The sequence below is a fragment of the Peromyscus maniculatus genome, chromosome 12 (genome assembly GCF_049852395.1).
Source record: "Peromyscus maniculatus bairdii isolate BWxNUB_F1_BW_parent chromosome 12, HU_Pman_BW_mat_3.1, whole genome shotgun sequence".
Classification (NCBI taxonomy): domain Eukaryota; kingdom Metazoa; phylum Chordata; class Mammalia; order Rodentia; family Cricetidae; genus Peromyscus; species Peromyscus maniculatus.
The window spans coordinates 28,065,653-28,088,666 of NC_134863.1; the positions used below are offsets into that span (position 1 = coordinate 28,065,653).

General features: G+C 41.7%; 1 protein-coding gene across 2 annotated transcripts in view; it reads left to right on the forward strand.

Annotated features, from left to right (window-relative positions):
- The first annotated feature begins 15,860 nt into the window (after nucleotides 1–15,860).
- The window catches only part of Polq (DNA polymerase theta), an 80,644-nt gene continuing 73,490 nt past the window's right edge, over nucleotides 15,861–23,014 (forward strand). Inside the window, exons 1-5 of one of the 2 annotated variants that reach the window (XM_076548837.1) lie at nucleotides 15,872–16,170; nucleotides 17,361–17,540; nucleotides 19,803–19,933; nucleotides 20,820–20,916; nucleotides 21,403–21,559. In XM_076548837.1, coding sequence (XP_076404952.1) covers nucleotides 21,442–21,559 — 118 coding nt within the window. In that variant the 5' untranslated portion in view covers nucleotides 15,872–16,170; nucleotides 17,361–17,540; nucleotides 19,803–19,933; nucleotides 20,820–20,916; nucleotides 21,403–21,441. Of the gene's footprint in view, nucleotides 16,171–17,360; nucleotides 17,541–19,802; nucleotides 19,934–20,819; nucleotides 20,917–21,402; nucleotides 21,560–23,014 lie in introns of both variants that reach the window. The other variant, XM_015994600.3, reaches the window with a different exon arrangement.

Consider the following 23,014-nt stretch of genomic DNA (forward strand, 5'->3'; position numbering starts at 1 on the left):
TATATGTACATAATTATATAAAATATATACATATATAAAATATATGTATATAATTTATTAAATCACATATAATTATATAGCAATATTTTATACATAATTACATATTACTCATATAATCAGATAATTATGATATGTAATATATAATTATATATAATTTAATAAAATTTATTACATATAATATATAATTATATATTATATATAATTTTATTAATACTTTGAGAATTCATATGTTGTATTTTGATCATATTCACCCTCCTCTTGCCTCTTCCTCCCATAATCACCCTGTTTGCCCTCACCTCTCCACTCACCTAACTGAGTTTTCTTCCTCTTTTGAAAACTCCCATCAAGTCTGATTTGTGTTGTCCTACTACTCTTGGGCGTGGGTCTGCCATGGACTGTGGTTTCATGTAGCCCAGATGGCCTCAGAATCACTGTGCACCCGCTGGTCATCTTGAACTTGGGATTCTCCTGCTTCTGCCGCCCATGTTCTCAGATTGCAGGTGTGTGACGCCCACTTTGGTAGGGCTGGAGATGGCACCCAGAGCTCCAGGCATGCTAGGCAAACACCAACTGAGCTGCGTCCCCATCCCCAAGAATACGCATTTTTTACAGCTGGGCGTGGAAACTGGCATACCTCCATTACATCAACCTCATCAACCTCATTAAATATGTAGCTAAATCTTTTCCTCTCATATAAAATTGTTATCTACTTGACCTTTTAGTTATGGAGACTGCTGTGTGACAATTTTGCATTGTGATTATTGGGATCTTATATTTGTTCAAGTTTCTCCAAACTTTCGTTAACATTTGCTTCATAAGGGTTGGGTATATGCTATTAACTATATATATATTCAGAATTGAATCTTTCACAAGTTAATCACCCTTCTTGTCTTTTTCGGTAGTGCTTGATCTCTATCTCATCATGTATTTCCCCTTGAGGTTTAACTTGCCAGAGGAGATGCCCATGCTAGCTTCCTTCCTGTTTGCAGGTATTTGACAGGTGTCGGAGTCCAGCTCTGACCTCTTGAAGGGTTCTTGCGGGGAGGAGAGAGGAATGAGGAAGTGTTAGATAGAAATATAGATGGAGACAGAGAGAAAGGCAGAGTGACACAGGATAGCTTCGGGAGGGCCCTGGGTCAATACCTAGCTGCCCAGACTTTATTCATGATTTTATTTATTTATTTATTTATTTATTTATTTATTTATTTATTTATTTATCTATACTAATAAGTGTATAGGTGTAGCTTTGCGCCTGTCCTGGGACTCACTTGGTGGCCCAGGCTGGCCTCGAACTCACAGAGATCCGCCTGGCTCTGCCTCCCAAGTGCTGGGATTAAAGGCATGCGCCACCACTGCCCGGCTATTCATGATTTTAAACATCAGTAAAGGGAGGAGCAGAAGGCCTCCTCCTTTCAAGGTCAAATCACAACATACAACCAAGTGTAAACCCTTCAAAACACCTGGTATCCACGTCCCTGGTCAAATCATCCGATTATGCAGCCCTGCTGGGTAAGGCAAGCTCAGATTCTCTGACCTTAAGTAAGGCCTTACTAGGAAGTGTCTGTGGGTCCCCACAGACAGGCATCCAGATGCACATGCTAGTTTCCTTCCTGTTTGCAGGTTTTGCGGCCATCACTTCCTCAGAGAGCTGACTTGGGGAGGCTGCAGGCACTCCTGTGGGCATGTTTTTGTTTTCATTCATTTCAAAGCATACTCTGGCTTTCCGTAGTGAGCACATTGTTTGATGTTCACACGTTGGTGATTTTCCAGATTTTCTCCTGTTACTGCTTCCTAATTTCATTCCATTGTGCCTGAAGAATATATTTTGTGTATCTCCTTTTAAATTTATTACTGTATCACCCCAAATGTTTTTTTTATTCCAATCCTTTTCTGTTTCATTCTTCAGTATTTTATATGTTGAGAAGTTCTCGTTTTATTACATTTACTGAAGATGTTTCTGGTTCTGCATGTTGCTTGTGTGGCCAGAAAATGTACTGAGTGCCATTTAAAGGACACTTGAGTTTGTCGGTTTTCCCAGACATTGCTTCCTTAAAAGTCTGTATCTTCCTCTGTTGGTTCCTCCAGCTCTTCCTGTGTCTGGACTCTCACACTGTACTAAAAAGTCACTAGCGATGGTGATTCCCTTGAAAACCTTGACTGGAAATCCCCTGCTGGAGAGCTACCAAACTAAAGATTATGAATGAAATAGAAGCTTACGGCCTTCGGTCATGAAAAGTAAATAACTCTAATGTGCTGTCCCTCTGGTCCAAAGTTTAAGTTAGTTGGGGGGAGGGGAACTTTAGAGTCTCCTGGCCTTCCAGGAGGCCTCTCTCCTGAGAGTCCAGCGGCTGACCGTGCCCTGCTGAGCTATCCTAGGAAACAAAAATACTTTTTTCCACAGAAATCAAAGTGACACTGAGAGAATGAAATAGAAACCAGAGATTGAGCCAGACATGGTGGTGGACACCGAGGAGGCAGAGCGGGTGGGTCTCTGTGAGGAGTTGAAGCCAGCCAGGGCTATGAGACCATGTGTGTCTTAAAAAAAAGAGGCTAGGGTTTAGCTCAGTAGTAGAAAGCTCGACCGCCACATGGAAAGCCCTGAGTTTGATCCTCCGCACCATCCGTAGGGGAAACTAAAGGGAAGAAGAAGAGAGTTGATATCATTTTCTTAAATAGTCTGGCATTTATTAGGACTTTGAAATGCACAGTTTACTCTACTGAGGGACTTCAGCATCCAGGCTGCCTTTTAGACTTACTACTGGGCCAGCACAAGGTCTGAGGGGAGAATCCCTGTGATGGCCGAGACCTTGTGTGTGTAAAGATATGGATACCATGGAAGTAAGAGCAGGCATCTCACCTTCACCAGGAGAGCTGTACATATAAGACTGGATCTGTGTTATAGACATCAGAGCATGTAGAAGCAAAGACCATGAACCTTTCCAATGTCAGGGTGGGGTGCGCACCTGCATTTGAGACTCAAGAATCTCCATGAGGATAAAGTCCCCGACCAATCATAGGGTCTGAGGGGTGGGAGAAGGGAGCTGTAGGACTCCGCCAGGAAAAGAGGGAGAGGAGGACTGGTGGATGTCCTGGGTGAGGCGGGCTTAATCTTTGTTGTAAAGATCTGGTGTCTGCTGGCTGTCGTTCTGGAACCAGATTTGGAGTAAGAGGAGAGGGGACATTGGAGTCTTATTCTTCACTTAGTGGAGAAGCCTTCGGGGTTTCTTCCGGGTGAAAATAGCCAGACTTTAACCCTGCTGTTCTCTCCAGTCACCGTGACCGGAAATGGGAGTGGCCAAAAGAAAAGAGCAATGAGGATCAGAGCTGGAACCCTAGAGAATGAAGAGGGAAAGGGGGTGTGTGCTTGGGGTGTGCTGGAGTGTGCGGGGGTGTGCTGGGGTTCCAAAAAACACAGCAGCCTGGCATTAGAAGGCGCTGTTGGTTGGTGCTGCTGGGGGTCAACTGAAAATGATGACTATCAGTCTGGACCTCCAGAACCCAGGGAAATGCTAGATGCCCTAGAGCAAGCTGGCCAGCCTTGCTACCCACATCAACCAGCACTGGCCCCAATTAAGAGACCTCTCAGTGAATAAGGTGGAGCCGTGATTAAGGAAGATTCAAAACATCAACCTCAGGACAACACACACACACACACACACACACACACACACACACACACACACACGTATGCTCACAGGTATACACACACATTAAAAAGAGTCTCTGATTCAGAGATTCAAATAAAGTACATTATTATTATTATTATTATGCCTTTTAAAAGATTTATTTATTTTATGTATGGGTATTTTGTCTGTGTACATATGTGTTCAGTGCCTACACAGGCCAGAAGACAGCAGTGATTCCCATGGAACTGGAGTTACAGATGGTTATGAACTGCCATGTTGGTGCTGAGAATTGAACTCAGGGCCTCTGGAAGAGCAATACTCTTAAGTGCTGAGCCGTTTCTCCAGCCCTTACATGAAATTCTTAGGAAACTGCTTGAGACAGCGGGCAGTGTGATGAGGAGACAGCTGACAGCCGACGAAGGGTTGCTACTGAGCCAGACAACATTATGAGCCATAGAGCTTGGTCCTGAAAGAAGGACATGGGAATAGTGCAAAAAAAATGCCTAAAAAATCACCAAAATGCAAAAAAAAAAAAAAAAAAAAAAAAAAAAAAAAAAAAAAAAAAAAGGCCGGGTGGTGGTGGCGCACGTCTTTAATCCCAGCACTCAGGAGGCAGAGCCAGGCAGATCTCTGTGAGTTCGAGGCCAGCTTGGGCTACAGAGTGAGTTCCAGGAAAAGACACAAAGCTACACAGAGAAACCCTGTCTCGAAAAACCAAGAAAAAAAATCACCAAAATGGAGGTTAAAACCAAACAAACAAAAACACAACCCAATGCCCACCAAGAATCAAAGAATAAAACAGCCAGATGCGGTGGCACACCCTTTGAATACCAGCACTCAATAGGCAGAGGTAGACAGATCTCCATGAGCTTGTGACTAGTCTGATTTACAAAGGGAGTTCCAGGACAGCCAGGCCTACACAGGGAGACTATTTTTCAAAAAAACAACCAAACAAATAATCCTGAAAAGAGAAAACAAAATAAGGATGTTATTAGATGCTCAAAGCTGAAAGCATCCATCATAGCAAAGCTGCCCTGAAAGAGGTGTAAGAGAATGTCTACTAGACAGAGAGTGAAGAGCTTCTATCAAGGATGTAAATCTGTGGTGATTAATCTTATTTGTCAGCTTGACACCTGGGAAGAGGGAACCTCAACTGAGGAATTGCTTCCATCAGATTGACCTATGGACATGTCTGTGAGTCATTTTCTTACTGTTATTTGATGTAGGGGAGACCTGACCACTGTGGGCATGCCATCCCTGGGCAGGCAAACTTGGGTTTTATGAGAAAGGTAGCTGAGCTTTTCCCAAGTTAGCACCACAAGAAGATGGAAGCTCTTGCTCCTCTTAAGATCAAAGCCAAAGCAAAGGCATTGAAAGCCAAGATGGAGATGTTGAAAGTTGTCTACAGTCAAGGAAGGAAGATCCACTTGTCACCCACCTTCCTGTGACCCAAGACCCTGCTATGCTAGAGAAAATACCCTGATAATAGCGGGCCCAGGAGCAAAAGCTTGACTACCACCTATTCATCAAGTTCCTCTGACCACTGAGTCAGCCATGAAGAAGACAGAAGACAACAACATACATATGTTTCTAGTAGCCATAGAGGCCAGCAGGCCACCAAATCAAACAGGCTGTGAAGAAACTCTGTGACATTGGTGTGGCCAAAGTCAATACCCTGATGAGGTCTGGTGGAGAGAAGAAGGTGTGTGTTTGGTTGCTTCCTGATTATGACGCTCTGGGTGTTGCCAATAAAATTAGGATCATCTAAACTGAGTCCAGTTGGCTAATTCTAAACATACATGTTTTCACCATTAGGGGAAAAAAGGGAAAGCCAAACTAGACAGAAGAGAAAGCCAGTAAGCAGCATTTCTCCATGGTTTCTGCTTCAGTTCTTACTACTTCCTGGCTTACTACTTCCTGGCTTCCCTGATGATGGATGATAGCCTGTAAGCTAACATAAACCCCCCTCCTCCCTCTCCCAAGTTATTTTAGGTCAGTGTTTTATCACAGCACCAGAAAAGCACACTAGAACAACATCAAATGACTACAACTCAGAAGTAAGAGTACAGACAAACCAGTAAGGAATGAACAAAAGGTTTGAAAAATATTTTCATGAAAAAATGTTAAAGGGCGTGTGGAGAGAGACTGAGAACTTGGAACCCTCATGAGCTGGGGCAGAAATATAAACTATTTGGGGGAGACGATGTGGCGATTTCTTTAAAAGTTTAACATGGTCTTGCCTTGTGATTCAGCAGTTCCATTCCTTGAAAGCTACCCAAAAGAAATGAGAGCATGCGTCCATGAAAAGATGTGGTCACAACTATTCATAGTAGTAATGGCTGTGAGAGCCAAACACTCAGGACAGCCTGCATGTCCTTGTGCGATGACGATACAAAATGTGGTGTGCCCACACCATGAAGTGCCACTCAGGAATAAAGAGGAACAGATTACTGACTCATTTTACACCATGATGAACTCCAAGAACATGATGAATGAAAAAAAAAATTGTGAAGACTGAATGGTAACCTCATGAAAATTCATTATTGTCTTTGTTCTATTTTGTATTTGAAAATGTCTATGTAATAAAATGTAGCCTTTAGCCATCCTTCCACAGAAATAGAATAGACCCAGGCTGAGGTGGAGTTTTTATGATCAACAACTGTGTTCTCCAGGGTGTGTGGCTGGAAGAAGTGAAGAGAGGCTTCAATGTGCTCAGATTTCTGGGCTGTGAGAATAAACTACCAAAGGGACTGATGGGTTGTGGAATAGAATGTTTGTTAACTATGTAAGGATGTGTTGCATTTGTTTGTGCTGTAGAACAACTGTTTAACTATGTAAAGATGTGTTACTCTTTGACCTTGCCTGCCTAAGACACCTGATTGGTCTAATAAAAAGCTAAATGGCCAATAGCTAGACAGAAGAGGGATAGGCGGGGCTGTCAGGAGAGAGAAAGGGGGGGGAGGTCAGCTGGCTAGGGGCCAGCCAGGAGCCAACCAGCCAGACATGGAAGAAGCAGGAAAGCAGGATGGATCGTACATAAGTGAGGTAAATGAGTTTTGGGCAGCACATAGATGAATAGAAATGGGTTAATTTTAGTTAAAAAAAAAAGCTAGCTAGAAACAAGCCTAAGCTAAGGCCAAGCATTCATAATTAATAATAAGTTTCCATGTTGTGATTTGGGGGCTGGTGGTCCAAGAAAGCCTGCTACACTGATGAATCATAGATAGTGATAATAGTAAAAGCTGAATGGTGGGTATAAAAATTTAACCTTTCATTTTAACCTTCATTTTTATTGACTGTATAAATAGCATCAGATTCTAGTGTAGGTATACCAGTGAGGGGATCAGATTAACTGGAGACTTGTCTTGTCAACAAACAATACTTAATAAAGATTATTTACCAAGACACAATGAATGTGAGAATATAATGAATAAGAATTCTAATAAGCCATTACTCTTCAGAAGAAATAAAATTTAACTTTCCACTGGGCTCAAACCTACAGTTGTGGTATCCTAAATATTTTAGAACATTGGCCATTTGTTCTTGTTTTTGGCATGCTCTTTCCTTATTTAGATTTTATTTCTACTTGCATTGATAAAGCTACTCATGCAAAATGGGTTTAGCATAAACTCAGTGTTCACTTATTGTGAGCCACTGATTCCTATCTGAAAATAAGTTTATAAATAAAACATTTTATTTTATGTTAATCAGTTCATATATAACAAGTATATATAATGGTGATGTTTTCTTGATAGTTATTGTTTGGCTAAAAGTGATTTCCTACAGCTTAAATTATCAAGGAGAGCTTGAGATGTTGGCCTTTAAAAATCATCTATTTCTAATTTCTTTATAATACTATTGAAAATAAGATTAAATAAAGGGGTAGGAGTAGGGGATAGACCAAAGTGGTTGCATGTCACGTTGAGAGGTAAAGTACATAAAAGAAACGGTTGGAAAAAGCAGCTCCAGGCAGAAGAGGGCAACCTGGACTCTCAGATCCCAAGGAAGCAATGGTGGGAGAATGAGATGTTGACAGTCCAAGAACGAAGTGTGCAGCAGCCGGCTCTCCCACTACACCGATTCCCTTCCAGGAAAATCCAGGCAAATCAATATGCATATTTAGAACCATCTAAGTCTACTTTTCCTTGAACTTGGCAATTGTTATTATTTTGGAGGAAGGACAAGGGACTTCCAAGAGAAGAAGGACAGATTAGAGAGAACATGGGGGCCGGGGAGCAGGACTCAGGAGAACTTGCTTGATCCTGTGGTGTTAAGTGCCTGCTGGGACTGCACGTGTTGCCCAAGGTGAGTCACCGAGGAGTCACAGGGGACTTTCTCCTCATCAGGGGTACTTTGGGAATAGAAATCAGACAGTCAAAGACATTTCCAGTCAGCTTTAGCTCAAATGAAAATTAAAGACAGAAACTGTAGGCTGGAGACCAGTATCTCAGAAGGCTGGCGCTCACCATCCAAGAAGCCTTGGGATTGATATCCACCACAGAGGAGGAGGGAAAATGGGGGTGGGGGGAGGGTGCAGAGAAGCGGGGAACCATAGGTCAGTCTGGTATTAAATAAGGAAAATTGAAAAGCATAGAGACAGGGTAGGCTTCCAGTTACAAATTCATTCTAAGCAGGAGAAAGGAGGTTTAGTCTTTGAAAAACTCACTGAAAAAAAATTCTACAAAACAGTTCAACACGTTGGAAAGGTAGAAGAAAAGATGTAACCATTAATCACTGATCTAAAGCAAACGGTAAATGTAATGCCAACATTGCTTTCTGAACGATCTCATGTTCAATTACCTCAAAATAAATCTATAAATCTGATACTTAAGAATGCTCTGAAGTCAGGTGTGGTGGCTCTTGCCTTCAACCCCAGCACTCACGGGTATCCAGGACTACAACAGCATCAACAACAATAATGAAAAATATCTGAAGGAAATGTGTAGATTGCATGTGGAATAAACTCATAACAGTGCTGAAGGAGCCGGTGCGATAACTCAGTTATCTGAGAAGCAAAGGAAGGAGAATTGCGCATTCTAAGCCTACCTAGGCTGCAGAGCAACTTCAAGGCTAGCCTGGGAAACCTAGTGAGCCCTCATCTCTAACAAAAGAGGTGGGGGAAGCGAGGGGCAACTAGGAGTGAGAGCAGTGATAGAATACGTGCTTAGCATACGCAAGGACCAGGACTCAGTCGCCAGCACTAGGTAGGTGTCAGGCCCCACTGCCATTAGGATGGGATTTGATTCCAGTCAACATCACAACAGACACATTTGTGAAGCTTGACAAGCTGACTACCACAACTGGGAAAAGACATGATTAAAGACCGTATGCTAGATGTCTTTCTTCTTTTAATAATAGTAATAATAATAATAATATCTCTTACTTTAATACTCAGGAGGCTGAGACAGGACTACATAACGAGAACCAGTCCCCCAAATTTTTGTGATCCTCTTTTTTTTGAGACAGGGTTTCTCTGTGTAGCCCTGGCTGAGAGTAAAGACATACCACCACACCTGGCACTACGTTCCATGTTGAAGGGAGTTGAAAGTGCTTTCTCGTCTAGTTAAAGCTCATGTAGCATGGTGTGATTTTTATTCATACCTAATGTGAGACACAGCACAGTTCACTGGGACTTTATTCTACATGCTGGAAAAAGAGGTGAGAATGTAAATTTAAGTATGCAAACATAATACTCTTCATTACTAGGCTAGACCACACAGATTGCTTTTGATTTGGGGGAACACATATTTCTATTTATTAGAAAATTTGGCCAAAGGTAAAAAAAGAACGGCTTTGTCCTGCTCAGTGGTTTTGTGGGTTCGATTCAGTGAGAGCTTCCCTCTGTCTTTTCTGTTGTCCTGTCTCGCTCTCATTCTCAGTCTCACCTTCTTGAGCCAGAGAGAGAGATAAACAGTAGCATGCCTGTGTGCTAGCCTCAAGAACTGCACATACTGTGTCATGTGTCCATCTGTCCATCCGTCCGGACAGTGTCCATCCATAACTGCCCCCCTCCACTAGAGAAGGGCTCACATTCCCCAACCTAGGCTATTTTAAATGAGTTTAGAGCCAGCCTCAAACATGTAAGAGAACTCAGTCTCAGCCAGAACCACCCAGCTGCCTGGTAGACTCATGAACTGTAACAAATGCTTATTATTTTAAACCAGTGATGTTTTTAGTAAAAACCAATGAAGAACTGGTGAATAATTTAATATCCACCACCACCCAGGCTTTCAGGTCTTTCTTTTGGTTCACTCAGTTCCTAACATGTTCCCCAAACCTGTATATATCCACAATACATTTTTTTCTGGGATTCCTACAAAATTCAAACCAAACCAAACCAAACCGAAAACAAAAAACATTGCAAAACTGGATCTACACCTGCAGAAGAATGAAATTAGATCTATATTTTGCACCCTAAACAAAGATCAACCTAGATATCATGGTGTACATGAGTTATCGAATCCTCTGTCAATCACGGCTAGAGATATGGACAGTCTGGCTAGATATAGCACTAACACACTGACGGCTGTATGCACAATCTAAACCCCTACCCACTTTCCTAGAAAGGGCTTTGGGCGTCTGGTGCTAACACTAGTAGATTCAACAAAGAGCCAGTGAGCCAAGTGGGCCGGAGTGTGTCCCCACCAGGGCTCTGTTGAACACAAGCTAGAGTTGCTGAGCAGGAACACTGTGTTTACGCAGAAGATAGTTACTGCTTGTTTCCCACAGCTGGATGTTGATCTATGCCTGGTGACTCTGAAATGAATAAAGCAGTGACTGGCAAATAGGTTAATCCAGGCAAACATAGCCTAGGACACTTGGAATCCTTACACGGGCCACCCAGTCAGATCTTCTGATCTGCCCGTCCAGAGACCTGGCCTTTCTTATCTCCCTTCATTGTGAATGAAACCTGGTGGCTGCTATCCTTTAAGCTGGATTTTTGAGTCTTTTTAGACCTCTTATGTCCCACATTGAAGCCCATTTCTGTCCTGCCTCTTCCCTCTCCCAGCTTAGCTTGGTGGGTTTCGTTCTGGACATATATGTGTATATATAATATAAATAATACTTATTTTAGTGTATCCTTACGGCAAAAGACCTTACATTTAAGTGTATTCTTTTCTCTTTCTTTCTTTCTTTCTTTCTTTCTTTCTTTCTTTCTTTCTTTCTTTCTTTCTTTCTTTCTTTCTTTTCTTTTTTTTTTTTGTTGGTGTTTTTGGGACAGGGTTTCTCTGTGTAGTTTTGGTGCCAGCATCAGGCTGGCCTTGAACTCACAGAGATCCACCTGTCTCTGCCTCCAAAGTGCTGGGACTAAAGGCATGCACCACCACTGCCCGGCTAAGTGTAATTTCTTAATAGAATTATGTAACCAGCATACCTGGGAGCAATAGATGTCATCTAGAGACATCTGTGCCCCTTAATCTGTCTATCCACACTGTTGAAACAAGACACCCCAGGGAATTTGAATTCCCCCTAGAAATCTCATGCTGTGAGGAAAAAGTTGAAGCCCCATGCCATCCAGAGGAACTTATCTACCCACAGAGATGTCATAGTGTGGATAACTTGTCAGACCATTTGGTTCAGTAATAGGCAGAACCAGGATCAATGATGGCTCAGTGTTAGACCACACCTGGTCCAGGATTGCTTAGTTATGGATATAATTGTCTTCGATTTGAACTTTACTCTCATATTAGGATCCTGAAGATAGACTCGAAGTGAATCATTGAATTTTTTTCTACCTCTTCCCAGTATTGCTACATTGAGTAATTTGCCCCTTTTCTGCTTTTAACTATTACTTGTTCGTTGAAATGACAATTGTTAATTGTTTTTTAAGGACAGGTTGGCTAAACCTGATTTATTGAGGGCCCATGTTCTGACTCTCAGTGACTAATAATACCCACCATCACCACCCAAACACACATACTGAATGCCCTCCCTCCCTCCCTGTGTTCTTTCCTCTCTTGCATCTTCCTTCTATCCATAAAAATGTGCTTAGAGTCTTGTACAACTGAAATGAAAACTGGACTTTTAACCTCAAGCTTTCTACCTTGAGTCAACTCTCCAAGCTTTTTTTAACCTTTTTCAACTCTCCTAAGTTTTTTTAATTAAAAACAAATTTTTAGAGGTTAAAAAAATGCTTACTTTCTCTATATTTCTCCCCTCAAATAAAAATTCATCTTTTAAAGAACAAACCCATGTTTAAATTCAATCTTTCATGCTATATTTGGCTTCTCTTTTAGCTCAAGCTTGCTTTCATGCTTCTGATTATATTTGTTATTATTGCCCTCAATATGTATTTAGGCTTACTCATGTCTGAGCGCTTTGATCATTGACGTTTCTTTCATCTCTTCTTCCTGAGACAGATTTTTTTCTTTCTGATGTAGACTCAGAAGTGTCCCACTTAGTGAGGGGCTGTTAACCATCAGTAATTTCAAACTTTCTTCAAATGGTTTTTTATTACATTTTCATTCTCGAACAACAGGTTAGGCCAGCATAGAATTTACTTGAAAAGTCTTCTAATGGCCAAAATTTTATTCCTTTGCAGGTAATCATAATGTCTAGTTGATTTTTAATATATTTATGCTTTTCCCACAATGTAGAGCTTTATCTAAAAGTACCTTAAGCAGGACTTATTTTTACTTATCTTATATATATTTCCTTCCTTGTCTTTAATCTGAATACACTCGAATCTTAAAATCCTGGACAATCCTGAGCTCTATTCTTCTGGAATTTTCATTATGGCTTCTTGCTCTAGTGTTCAGCTGATGTCTGTTTCCCAACTTCCCAAGTTTCACCCTGTTTAGGTACAATGTCAGAGATGTGATTTTTATCACTTTGTTTGATACCTTTTTGCTAATCTTTAATTTTGTCTTCTCTGTTGTTCTCCCCCTCCCCCACTTGTAATCTGGCAAGAAGTGATCTGGTTGATGTGGGCTAGCTCTATCTGCAGTCTGATTTTGGTAGAGTGAAGAGTTACAGGACAAGAAATGTGCAGTCCACTACATACAAGATTTATCTCCGCAGAGATAGCATAGAAGCACATACAACACACAAAACTAGAGTGAAGCAGGGTGAGGCCCCAGCATAACATATGGGGAGGGGCCTGAGAGGGAACATTGTCTCCTTCCAGGGGGTCTGGGTTATATGCTTCTTAATAGGATGCGGAGCAAAGCTTAGCTCCATTTCCTCCTCGAATTGGGCTGGTCAGGATGCGTTTAGCTGGTTAGGTCATTTTCAATGACAGCAAGGACCAGACTGGGTGAGATATGAGTGGGTGTAGTCCTTTGAAATTCCCCGTGGAAAAGAAAGCTCTCCTACTCACCTGACCTTGTTATCAGTGGCCAGCAGTGAAGCTGGGATGGGGAGGAAGGAGTTAGTCAGCTGGCGGGGAGTTAGCTCAGTCGAACCTACTTGGTGGGTTATCTGTGGCTAGCAGCAGGAGAGAGCCCAGTGGCCTTCCAGAGAGAAAAAAAGTCTCAGTAATGAGTGTGTTCTTTGGGGCACGAGTCTTGGAGTAAGCCCCTTAAAGTAGAAGTCCTCGGAGATCATTTTGTCCCCATTCTTGAAGGTTCCCTAAGACTTGATGGGGTTGATCTAGGACCTCTCTCTCTAGCTATCTACCTATTTAAGTATTAACTAGTTCCTGTCTTCCCTCATAGGCAACAAGCACATGAAAAGGCAATTGAAAAGACATGCTATCGAAAGCCAGGAATTCAACCACTCTTCTCTCTTCTATCAGTTCACACCTTTTAAAATTAATTAATTATTTTATTTTTTTATTTTTATTTTTTTAATTTATTTTTTGAAACAAGGTCTCTCATTGAACGTGGAGCTCACCCAAGACTGGCTGCCTAGCAAGCCCCCAAGGGTCCCCCTGTCTTCAGCTCCCCAGTGGTGGGATTAGAGGTACCTGCTGTTGTGTCTGGGTTATCATGTGGGTGCCAGGGAGAGGCTCATTCTCAGCACTGTGACCAGTTATGAGTCTCTGCATTAATTACAGAAAGAGGTTTCTTTGCCAAAGTTGAGAACAAGATTAACCTATGGGTATAAGCATAAATATTTAGATGGTTGTTTGACATGTCCACTTAGCAAATCAGTACTAGTAGGTTCCTTACTAGAGCCTATGACCTCCTCATGCATGGGCTTAGGACCAGGTTTATGGTACTGATGTTTTTGAGAAGAGGCTTTGGTTTTTCAGTTTTGAAGACTTAAAAAAAATGTTGGGAATAGATATTGAAGATTTGAAGGAAAACGATAAAATTTAAAGTTTAATTTAAGCTTGTAGCTAGTTGCCACATACCATTCCTTTCTATACTTTCCTAATGGTTTTCCTCATTTGATCTTAGTTCACATAATAAAATAGGTTAGTATTGCATAGGCTAACCATAAGAGATTTCTCTGGCTTATTCGTTCCTCGTTACAATGTTGAATTATTATCGAGGTTTATTAGAATACTCAAATGTGATTTTCTCCGAACGTACTTATGTGGCAGCAGCACTGGACTCAGCACTTTGTAGACACACTCATCCAAGCAGAGTTATTCCTCCCATCATAGGATGTGGAAATCAGCACAGAGGGGTTAGGCAAGTTGCCCAAGATAGCACAGTTGTTATGTTTTTAAATCTGGACTGTGCAGGTCTACAGCTGGACTACAGTAGGACTACATGGTTCCCACTGTGACTGGAAGTCAGGATTCCTTTGATAGTTCTCTATTCATTTCTCCCTGAGTAGTAGTCACAATTTACATTTATAATTTACCTATTCAATGTCTGCATCCTTCTCTAGACTCATTATTTCTCAGAGCAGGAACCATTCCAACACTGTATCCCTGCCACAGAGCCTAGTATGTAGTCGACGCCCAATGATTGCTGAGTAAACGCACGCAAGAATGAAGTGTTTCTTTCATGGAGTAATGCCTCCCTCTGGTGGGATTTTAGAATATTGCCCTTTAAACGGCTTCTTAAATTCACCCCTCCCCCTTCTCTTGTTTTCTTTTCTCCAAGATAATGGCCATAGTTACTTCAGAGTGGGCTTGTCACCTACTAGTTGGTTTAGTGAGAGGAACTGTGGAACGGTAATTAATAGGCGCCAAATTATGTCCGGAAGTCGATCAAAGCACATCTATCAATGAGTTCCTTGTTTTCAACGACCCCTCATACATTTTCAGAGCCTCTTTCAGCCCCAAAAGCATCTGCCCAGAATCTCCAGTTGTGATTATACGTTCCTCAGCATATAATGCTTGAAATAGCACCTGAATGCAGAGATAGTACCTTCCCTATCAACTGTCAACACGAAAGTGCAGCTCTCACCTCAGAGGGAATAAGAGATAGTTTATTCTAGAACTAAATATGAATGACTATGGCCCCAGGAACACAGATTTAAATTGCTCTATATACGTTTCTTTGGTAGCAGTTTCACGGAGTTTTTATTTTCTTTAAATATATTTACAGAGCAAAGAGAGTTATAAATTAAGACATTTTTAGATGCATCGGTGGAAACATCAGGTAGGATGGATAAAGCAAATCAAGAGAAACCTCTGCTGTTGGGTTCAGTTGCTGAGCTTAGTTAGCTCTTCAGTCGGTGGAAGCTAAGGATCTGTTCGTACATTCCAAAAAGACTTACTTAATAGTCACAAGGATGTAACAGAGTTGTGTGACCAAACAAGTAGCTATTTAAGGGGCTGAGATAGCCCAAAATAATTCGGCACCGAACCTCCCACATTACAGCCTGGAATGTTTAACCCTGGATTGACCTCTGCCCACCCCCCTCACCCCCTCCCGTTACTTCAGTTCACATGTTCCAAAAGAGGAAAGCAGCACAAATTACGCTCTACCACAAACCTTAATTTTTTTGTTTTTTGTTTTACACAGTTCTCCACAGTTCTGTTTTACAATTTGGAGTAATTCTCGAAAAAACAAAACGAAATAAAAACCATAGTAAAAAAAAAAAAAAAACCAGATACTTTCCTAATCTATTCACGTACGGGCAGCTCATTAGATCATTTTGTTGCCAGCACAGCCTCTCTATTCGAACCAGAAGTGGATACAAACAGAAGGAATGTTTTTAGGAATATCCATCTACGAATGCATATTCAGGTGTTCCGCTCCTTTAAGGTCGCGGGCGCTCTACCACTTTCCCTTTCGCTAGCCGCCGGCGGAGGCCGGAAGCCAGCTATCAGCGCGGGCCGCTCCTCCCCTCACGACTCTATGGTGGTCGGGTTACTCTAGCCATGAGACCTCTGTGGTTCCGGGGCGGGCTGGGAGGCCCGAGTTTGAAGGCTGCGGCGGGAAGATGGTGGCCGCAGCTGTCACCAGGCTGGGACTCTGCCGCACGGGAGGCCGCCGGGACCGTGTCGCGCCCTGAACAACCGAGAGGAGCTCGTCTGCCATGAGTCTTCCGCGTCGGAGTGGGAAGCGGCGGCGTTCAGCGTCCGGCTCCGACTCATGCTCGGGAGACGGGGATAGCTGTGTCAGCCCCCGGCTCCCGTCTAGGCCGGTGCTGAGTCCACCTCCGGGGCTGGGACGCGGCCCGCGGGCCGCGGGGGCAGGTACTCCAACACCGGGACGATCGAGGGCTGCGGGGGCAGGTACTCCACCACCGGGACGATCGAGGGCCGCGGGGGCAGGTACTCCAACACCGGGCCCCCGAGGGCCGCGGGGGCAGGTACTCCACCACCGGGCCCCGAGGGCCGCGGGGGCAGGTACTCCAACACCGGGCCCCGAGGGCCGCTGGACAGGCACTTCAGCACCGGGACGACCGAGGGCCGCTGGGCAGGCACTCAGCACCGGGACTGGGACTCCCTCCTAGCCGCCAGCATGCCCAGCTGATTGTGTTTTAGCCCGCCACTGCCTGCATAGATATTGGCATTCTTTGTTTTGTTTTTTTGGAGTCTTTACAACTTCCCAGAAACAACTTCTCGGTTGGCCAGAGCCTGCCACCATGTTGAGGGCTTGCTTCGAATAATGTCCTGTACAACTCAAGTTCTTACACCAGATTGCCCGGTGTAGCTAAGGATGCAGGCTTTTTGGAATCCAAAGTAAAGCTGGAAGGGATTTATATTGTTTTGTCAGAATGTTAGCCCAACTCTTACTTGCTTTTTTTTGAGACAAGGGCTTACCCTAGGTCAGGCTGGCCTGGGGTCTCGAACCCTTGATCCTGCTTCTGCTTCGCAAATGCTGGGATTACAGGCCTGCACCAATGCATCCCATAATTCTTTGCCTTTGGTTAGGCAGACATCCCAATACTAAAATGTAAACAGAAACTTCTCTAACAGCTTTGTAATGCTCTCTTATCAATCATAGAGCGTCTTCCTCCCACCTCCCCATCGTTCCAAGCTCCTTATTTATTGTATATAGCACAATTTTTTATTATTTATTTGTTTGTTTGTTTTTCGAGACAGGGTTTCTCTGTGGGGCTTTGCGCCTTTCCAGGATCTCGCTCTGTAGACCAGGCTGGCCTTGAACTCACAAAGATCCGCCTGCCTCTGCCTCCCAAGTGCTGGGATTAAAGGTGTGCGCCACCACCGCCCGGCTAGCACAAATTTTTGTTTGTGGCTCTTAAGAGTTTTCAAAATTATATCAAGTAAATAAAAATTAGCTGGTATTTTTCTGCACAGGATCAATTTCTTGTGTCTTGATGAGTTTCATTTCAGCATGTAGGAGTTCCAACAGTAGAAGGCTAACTATTAAAGTTGTATGTTGGAAGTAATTAAATTGTTTTTGTTTGTTTTCCTGAAAGGGCCATGCAAGCAAAGAGTTTCTGATGACCAGATTGACCAGCTGCTATTGGCAAATTGGGGACTCCCGAAAGCAGTTCTGGAGAAATACCATAGTTTTGGTGTAAAAAAGATGTTCAAATGGCAGGCAGAGTGTCTTTTGCTTGGACAAGTCCTGGAAGGAAAGAATCTAGTTTATTCAGGTATTCAAATTTATGTAAACTCATTTCACTAACGTTATCAGTGTGAGCAACTCTTTATTGGGGTGGTTACATCTTTTAAGTAGGTGGAGAAGCAAATGCTTTAACTAGAGAAAGTAGTGAAATCTGTGGAGTGTTGTCATTTGTATACCGAAGTCTTGAAAGTTCCATTATGTGGTAGAGCAGTGGAAGCCAGGCATTGGTAACTTATATAGCTAAAATCCCACTTGCTTAGTGAGCATATGTCTCAGTGAATTTGTAACGGGGGATGCCAGCCTGTTCTCCCCTCATTTGATCTCAGTTGCTTTTCAGGGTGTAAACTTTATATATTCATAATTGAGCTGTTTGTGCAGGATTGTATGCACAAAACAATATGTAATACTTCTTAAGATTTATATAGAGTTTTCAAGGGCAACTTCCGATATGTACGATTTTGAACCTGTGTTTACTGCAATCATTTAAGGATCAAATATAAGATACAGTTCCTTTGTGTCAGTTTTCTCTGAAGTTCTGAAGTCATTCATAGGTTTTTGTTTGTTTGTTTTTCTCCATGTTGTTTTGGTACCTGTCCTGGATCTCACTTTGTAGACCAGGCTGGCCTCAAACTCACAAAAATCGGCCTATATTTGCCTCCCAAGTACTGGGATTAAAGGCGTGTGCCACCACCACCCGGCTATTCCTAGTTTTTATTAAGGCTATAATAAAGAAGTAGAATATTAACTAAGTTTATGTAATTCAGACTGTGGAGGTAGACTGATTGGCTTGGGAACTGTATATTTTTTTTTTTTTTTTTTTTTTTTTTTTTGGTTTTTTGAGACAGGGTTTCTCTGTGTAGTTTTGGTGTCTGTCCTGGATCTCGCTCTATAGACCAGGCTGGCCTCGAACTCACAGAGAACCACCTGGCTCTGCCCCCTTGTGCTGGGATTAAAGGTGTGCACCACCACCACCTGGCTGGGAACTGTGTCTTTTAATGATTGTATGACTTTGCACATTGTAGGGAGAGGTGCAGGAGGGGGAGGCTAACTGACTTGGTAGTGCTGAGGATTAAATTACTTCCTAAGTATATAAACTTAGAAGAGTTGGGCACACAGAAAGTACTCCTAAGTGCACAGTAGTGTCAGTTGGTTGCTGTGGAGGCATGGTCTGGTCATTTCAGTTTCTTAAATCACAACATTGGTCAGCAGCTCACACTGTCATCAAGACATTTTTACCTTAGATGTATGTTAGATCTGTGGACTTCCTCTTCTTGGATCCATTACTTGGTGTAACTCACTGTCTTCCTTCTAGATCTGACATACCCTTGTAACTCGTTTATCTTTTTCTCTGGTCTTGCTCTGCATCTGTAGCCAAGGAGATCACAAAAAATATAACTTTTTCACCGTTTTTAAGAACATGTTAGTCATTTTGCACTGCTTTCCAGATAGATCAAAAAATCCTTAGATGGTAAGATTATAACACTCTTCTTTGTGGAACATTTAAACATTTAAAAGATTTCTAGTTATGTATGTGTGTATGTATCCTTGTGTGGGTATAGGCTGTAAGTACAGTACCCATAGAGACCAGAAGAGGATGTCAGAGCCTCTGGAGCAGGAGTTACAGGCAGTTGTGAGCTGTGTGATATGGATGCTGGAATTCAACTCTGGTTGGTTACTGGGAATTGAACTCATGTCCTCTCTAAGAACAGTCTCTTAAATGCTATGCTATCTCCCAATCCCAGTTCCAATCACTGGTGGGTTTTTTCTTTTTCTCTTTTTTAAATTTTCTCTCCCCTGAAGGATTTTGTGCTCCAGGTTCATGAAATTACTGTCATCAGAACATTCCAGGCTTTCCTCTGGGCCTTTGCACATGGTGTGTCCGATGCTTGGCATTCCTTTCCTCTCCCCATAAGTTTCTTTCCATTTTGTTAACTTCCTTATATCTCCTTCCAATTTCTGTTTCTCTTATTATCTTAAGGGTGTATAGTGGGACTTTTACCTAGTCAGTCAGTTCTTAAAGAAACTTAGAGAACTGATGAGGTACTCAGTAATATCCATCATGAATTTTTAATACAGAGACTTAAAACCTCTCTCTGTTTACTCTGAGACTATTTGGAAACCTAGTGTAGAGTCCAGGGCATTTTGGGGGTTAAGGTTTCAAACACTAGTGAGTCTTTAGTGAAGTATTAGTTTTCGACTCTGTAATGCTGGTTATGGCTTACAAAATTTATTAATGCAGTATACTGAATGTTACTTTTTGTCATAATCATGTGGAATAATCATGTTTTAGCTCCTACAAGTGCTGGGAAGACTCTTGTTGCAGAGTTACTTATTTTGAAGCGGGTGTTGGAAATGCGGAAGAAAGCTTTGTTTATTCTGCCCTTTGTTTCTGTGGCTAAAGAGAAGAAATTCTACCTCCAGGTAATAGTTTTTGCTGTTTGAAACAGTGAAAGGTTTGTCATTGGTAGCATTGGCTTTACTCATTTGAAGGAGGTGTGCAATCAAATGGAAAAACGAGGTTTCTTCTGTCACATGTATGTAGCTTATAAAGGCATGTGATAGAAGTCTTAATAGTTTAGTGGGATAGCTGGGCATGGTGGCACAGGTGTGGGATTGGATCTACTTGAGAGTCTGAGGCAGGAGGATTATGTGGGCAATTTAGTGAAACCCTGTATCAAAAAATAAAGAGGCCTGGAGATATTATAGTTCAGTATTACTAACAAAACAAACCCAAAAGAGGGGATTTTAAAAATTTTTATTGCATAAAGTAGGAAGGGACACCAAATTAAAAGGGTAGCTTGGGGAATACTGTATAAAAATGACAAGCTTTTCATAGGAAGTAAAGAAAGGCTGGAATTGCAAAGGAAAAATCAGCATGTTTAAGGAAGCCTAGCCCACCCCAACTGAGGACCACTGAGGAAACCCAGGGACTGAAGGGAAGATTCTTTTGTGCTTAGAGAGGGTGCTCCACATCTGTGATCAGACCTCTGTCTTGTTAAATGAGTCATAGTTTCCGCTGATGGAACTTTCCATGGATTTTGAGGCATTTTCATGAATATAGTGTCCATTAGATTTGAAGTAGTGTGCTGTCAGAACAGAAATCTTTGTATAGACTGGTCAGGAGTCTGGATTTTAGTCCTGTGTTGCCAGGCACACAACCTGCAGAGCCTTGTGGTTTTTATTTGTAAACTGAGGCAGCTCACTCTTAGTACTATAACTCAATAAACTCAAACTCTCAGAAGAAATTGATTAAATGAGCATCTGTAAAGTTCTATGGTTTTACAAATCTTTTTAACGGTTATTTCAGAGGCCAAATAGCCAACAAAGCTGGTCCTACTCAGTGACCTCCTCTCAACTTAGACTCAAAGTAACAAAATGAGGAAAGGATTCCTTTTATTGAGAAGGTATGTTAGTTAAAAGTTAAACCAAAAAAGTTAATATCAACCCCACTGAATTTAACTTGTGAAAATTCTTCTTCCATTATATGGAAAACTAGTCTTTTGTAGGATAAGAATATTTTCCTTGTAAAGAATAAATTTGTTCTTTAAAACATACTAGTGTTAAAAATTAACTACTTCCTATTATTGAATTAAACATGTAGAACTTCAATGTTTTCCAATTTTAATTTCTGTAAAAGCTGTTAGAACTTAGATTATTAAAACATTTATTTCACTCCTTTTAACAGAAATATCTGTGCTGAGCTTTGTTAATTCTAAACGTATTTTAGTATATGAGTCTATTTTTAGTATGTGATTATAAAAGCCCTTGTAATGGTCTTGACCAGAAGCAACCATCTTTAAATATGTTTGTCTATGATCTACAGTAGAACCCAACTGTAACTCATTAAATTCTAAGTTTTCATCTGTATTATTTCTTTTTACTTAATTCAGAGTCTGTTTCAGGAAGTAGGAATAAAAGTAGATGGCTACATGGGCAGCACCTCACCTCCTGGACGTTTCTCCTCCTTGGACATTGCTGTTTGCACTATTGAGAGAGCCAATGGGCTCATCAATCGCCTCATTGAGGAAAACAAGATGGATCTGTTAGGTAAGAAAGTTCCAAAATTAAACAAGTATTTCCTGTTGATGTTTTTGATGGAATGAAGTAAAACTGTGATTCCTATATGACCTATGTGTTTATTTTCTGTCATCTATTTTTGGAGGCAAGAATTAGCAGAGGTAATATCAGGAACTTCATGTTTTTTAAAAAAAATGTGTTTTATGTCTTTCTGTTATTGATTTTAGTATCTTGCATTCAAATTTATTTTCACGTTTATTTATTTAACTTTTATGAGTGTGAGTGTGTATGTGGCACAGCACATGGGGGAGGTCAGAGGACAGCGTGATTCTTTCGGATGTGGGTTCTGGAGACTGAACTCAGGTCATCAGGCTTGGCAGTGAGTCCCTTTACCTGTTGAGCCCACTCACTGGCCCTTTCTTGCATTTTTGAACTTTATAAAAGACAGCCTATCCTTGAGCCTCTGTTATTCCTTATTCTACTTTCTTGTCTCAACTCTGCCAGGAAGAGAAGGAAGCGTGCTGGGGGTGGCCCTGCCGTCCATACAGTTAATGAATTTATGTGTTCATTATCATATTTTGTTACTATGGGATCTAGATTAGGACTGGATTCAGAAGCTGCCATTCAATAGGGAAATGATAGTCACATAAACTGCTCTAGAAAGATTTTTTTTTGTCTTAATAACTTCCTTCTACCCTTAAGAAAAGGTCACTGTACAGAGGTAGGAAAGCAATGGTAGTAGTAGCAGTAGAAGCATTAAGTTTGTTAGCTTACTGAGAAAACAACAAAAACCTTGTAGTAGAGGAGAAGTGGAGGGTGAGAATCAATGACTGGAAAGGCCTGGTAAGAGAGAGAAATCACAATCAGTTGTCTTGTTATTTATGACCTCATTGGCTTTAATTATTTTTGGCATTTGGGTTTCCAAACTAGGCAGAATAAATACTTTTAGAAGAATGTGTGTTGACATAACATATCATATAATATGAATGGTTGTTATCAGCAGTGGAACCACAGAATGTAAGAACCTAGGAAAGAGGCCGGGTGGTGGCGGTGGTTGCGCTGGTGCATACCTTTAATCCCAGCACTTGGGAGGCAGAGGCAGGCGGATCTCTGAGTTCAAGGCCAGTCTGGTCTACAAAGTGAGTTCCAGGATAGGCTTCAAAGCTACATGGAGAAACCCTGTCTCGAAAAAAACAAAAAACAAAACAAAACAACAACAAAAAAATTGAGTCAGGCTATAGATACCTAAAGAAATCTACAGTGAGCAATGAGCCTGAAACAGTTGGAAAGAGTCCTTCAAGTTTAAAAAACAAGGAACAAAAAATGAAAACCTAGCACTAGATTTACTGAAATCTACCAGGCCTTTTGAAAAAGCTAATGTGAGAGCTCCTCAGATTGATTATTCCATAAAGTAGAAAGAAAAGGGATGCTTCCAAATTCAGTTCACAAAGCCAGTAATACTCCCTTACCAAAACCAGATAATGA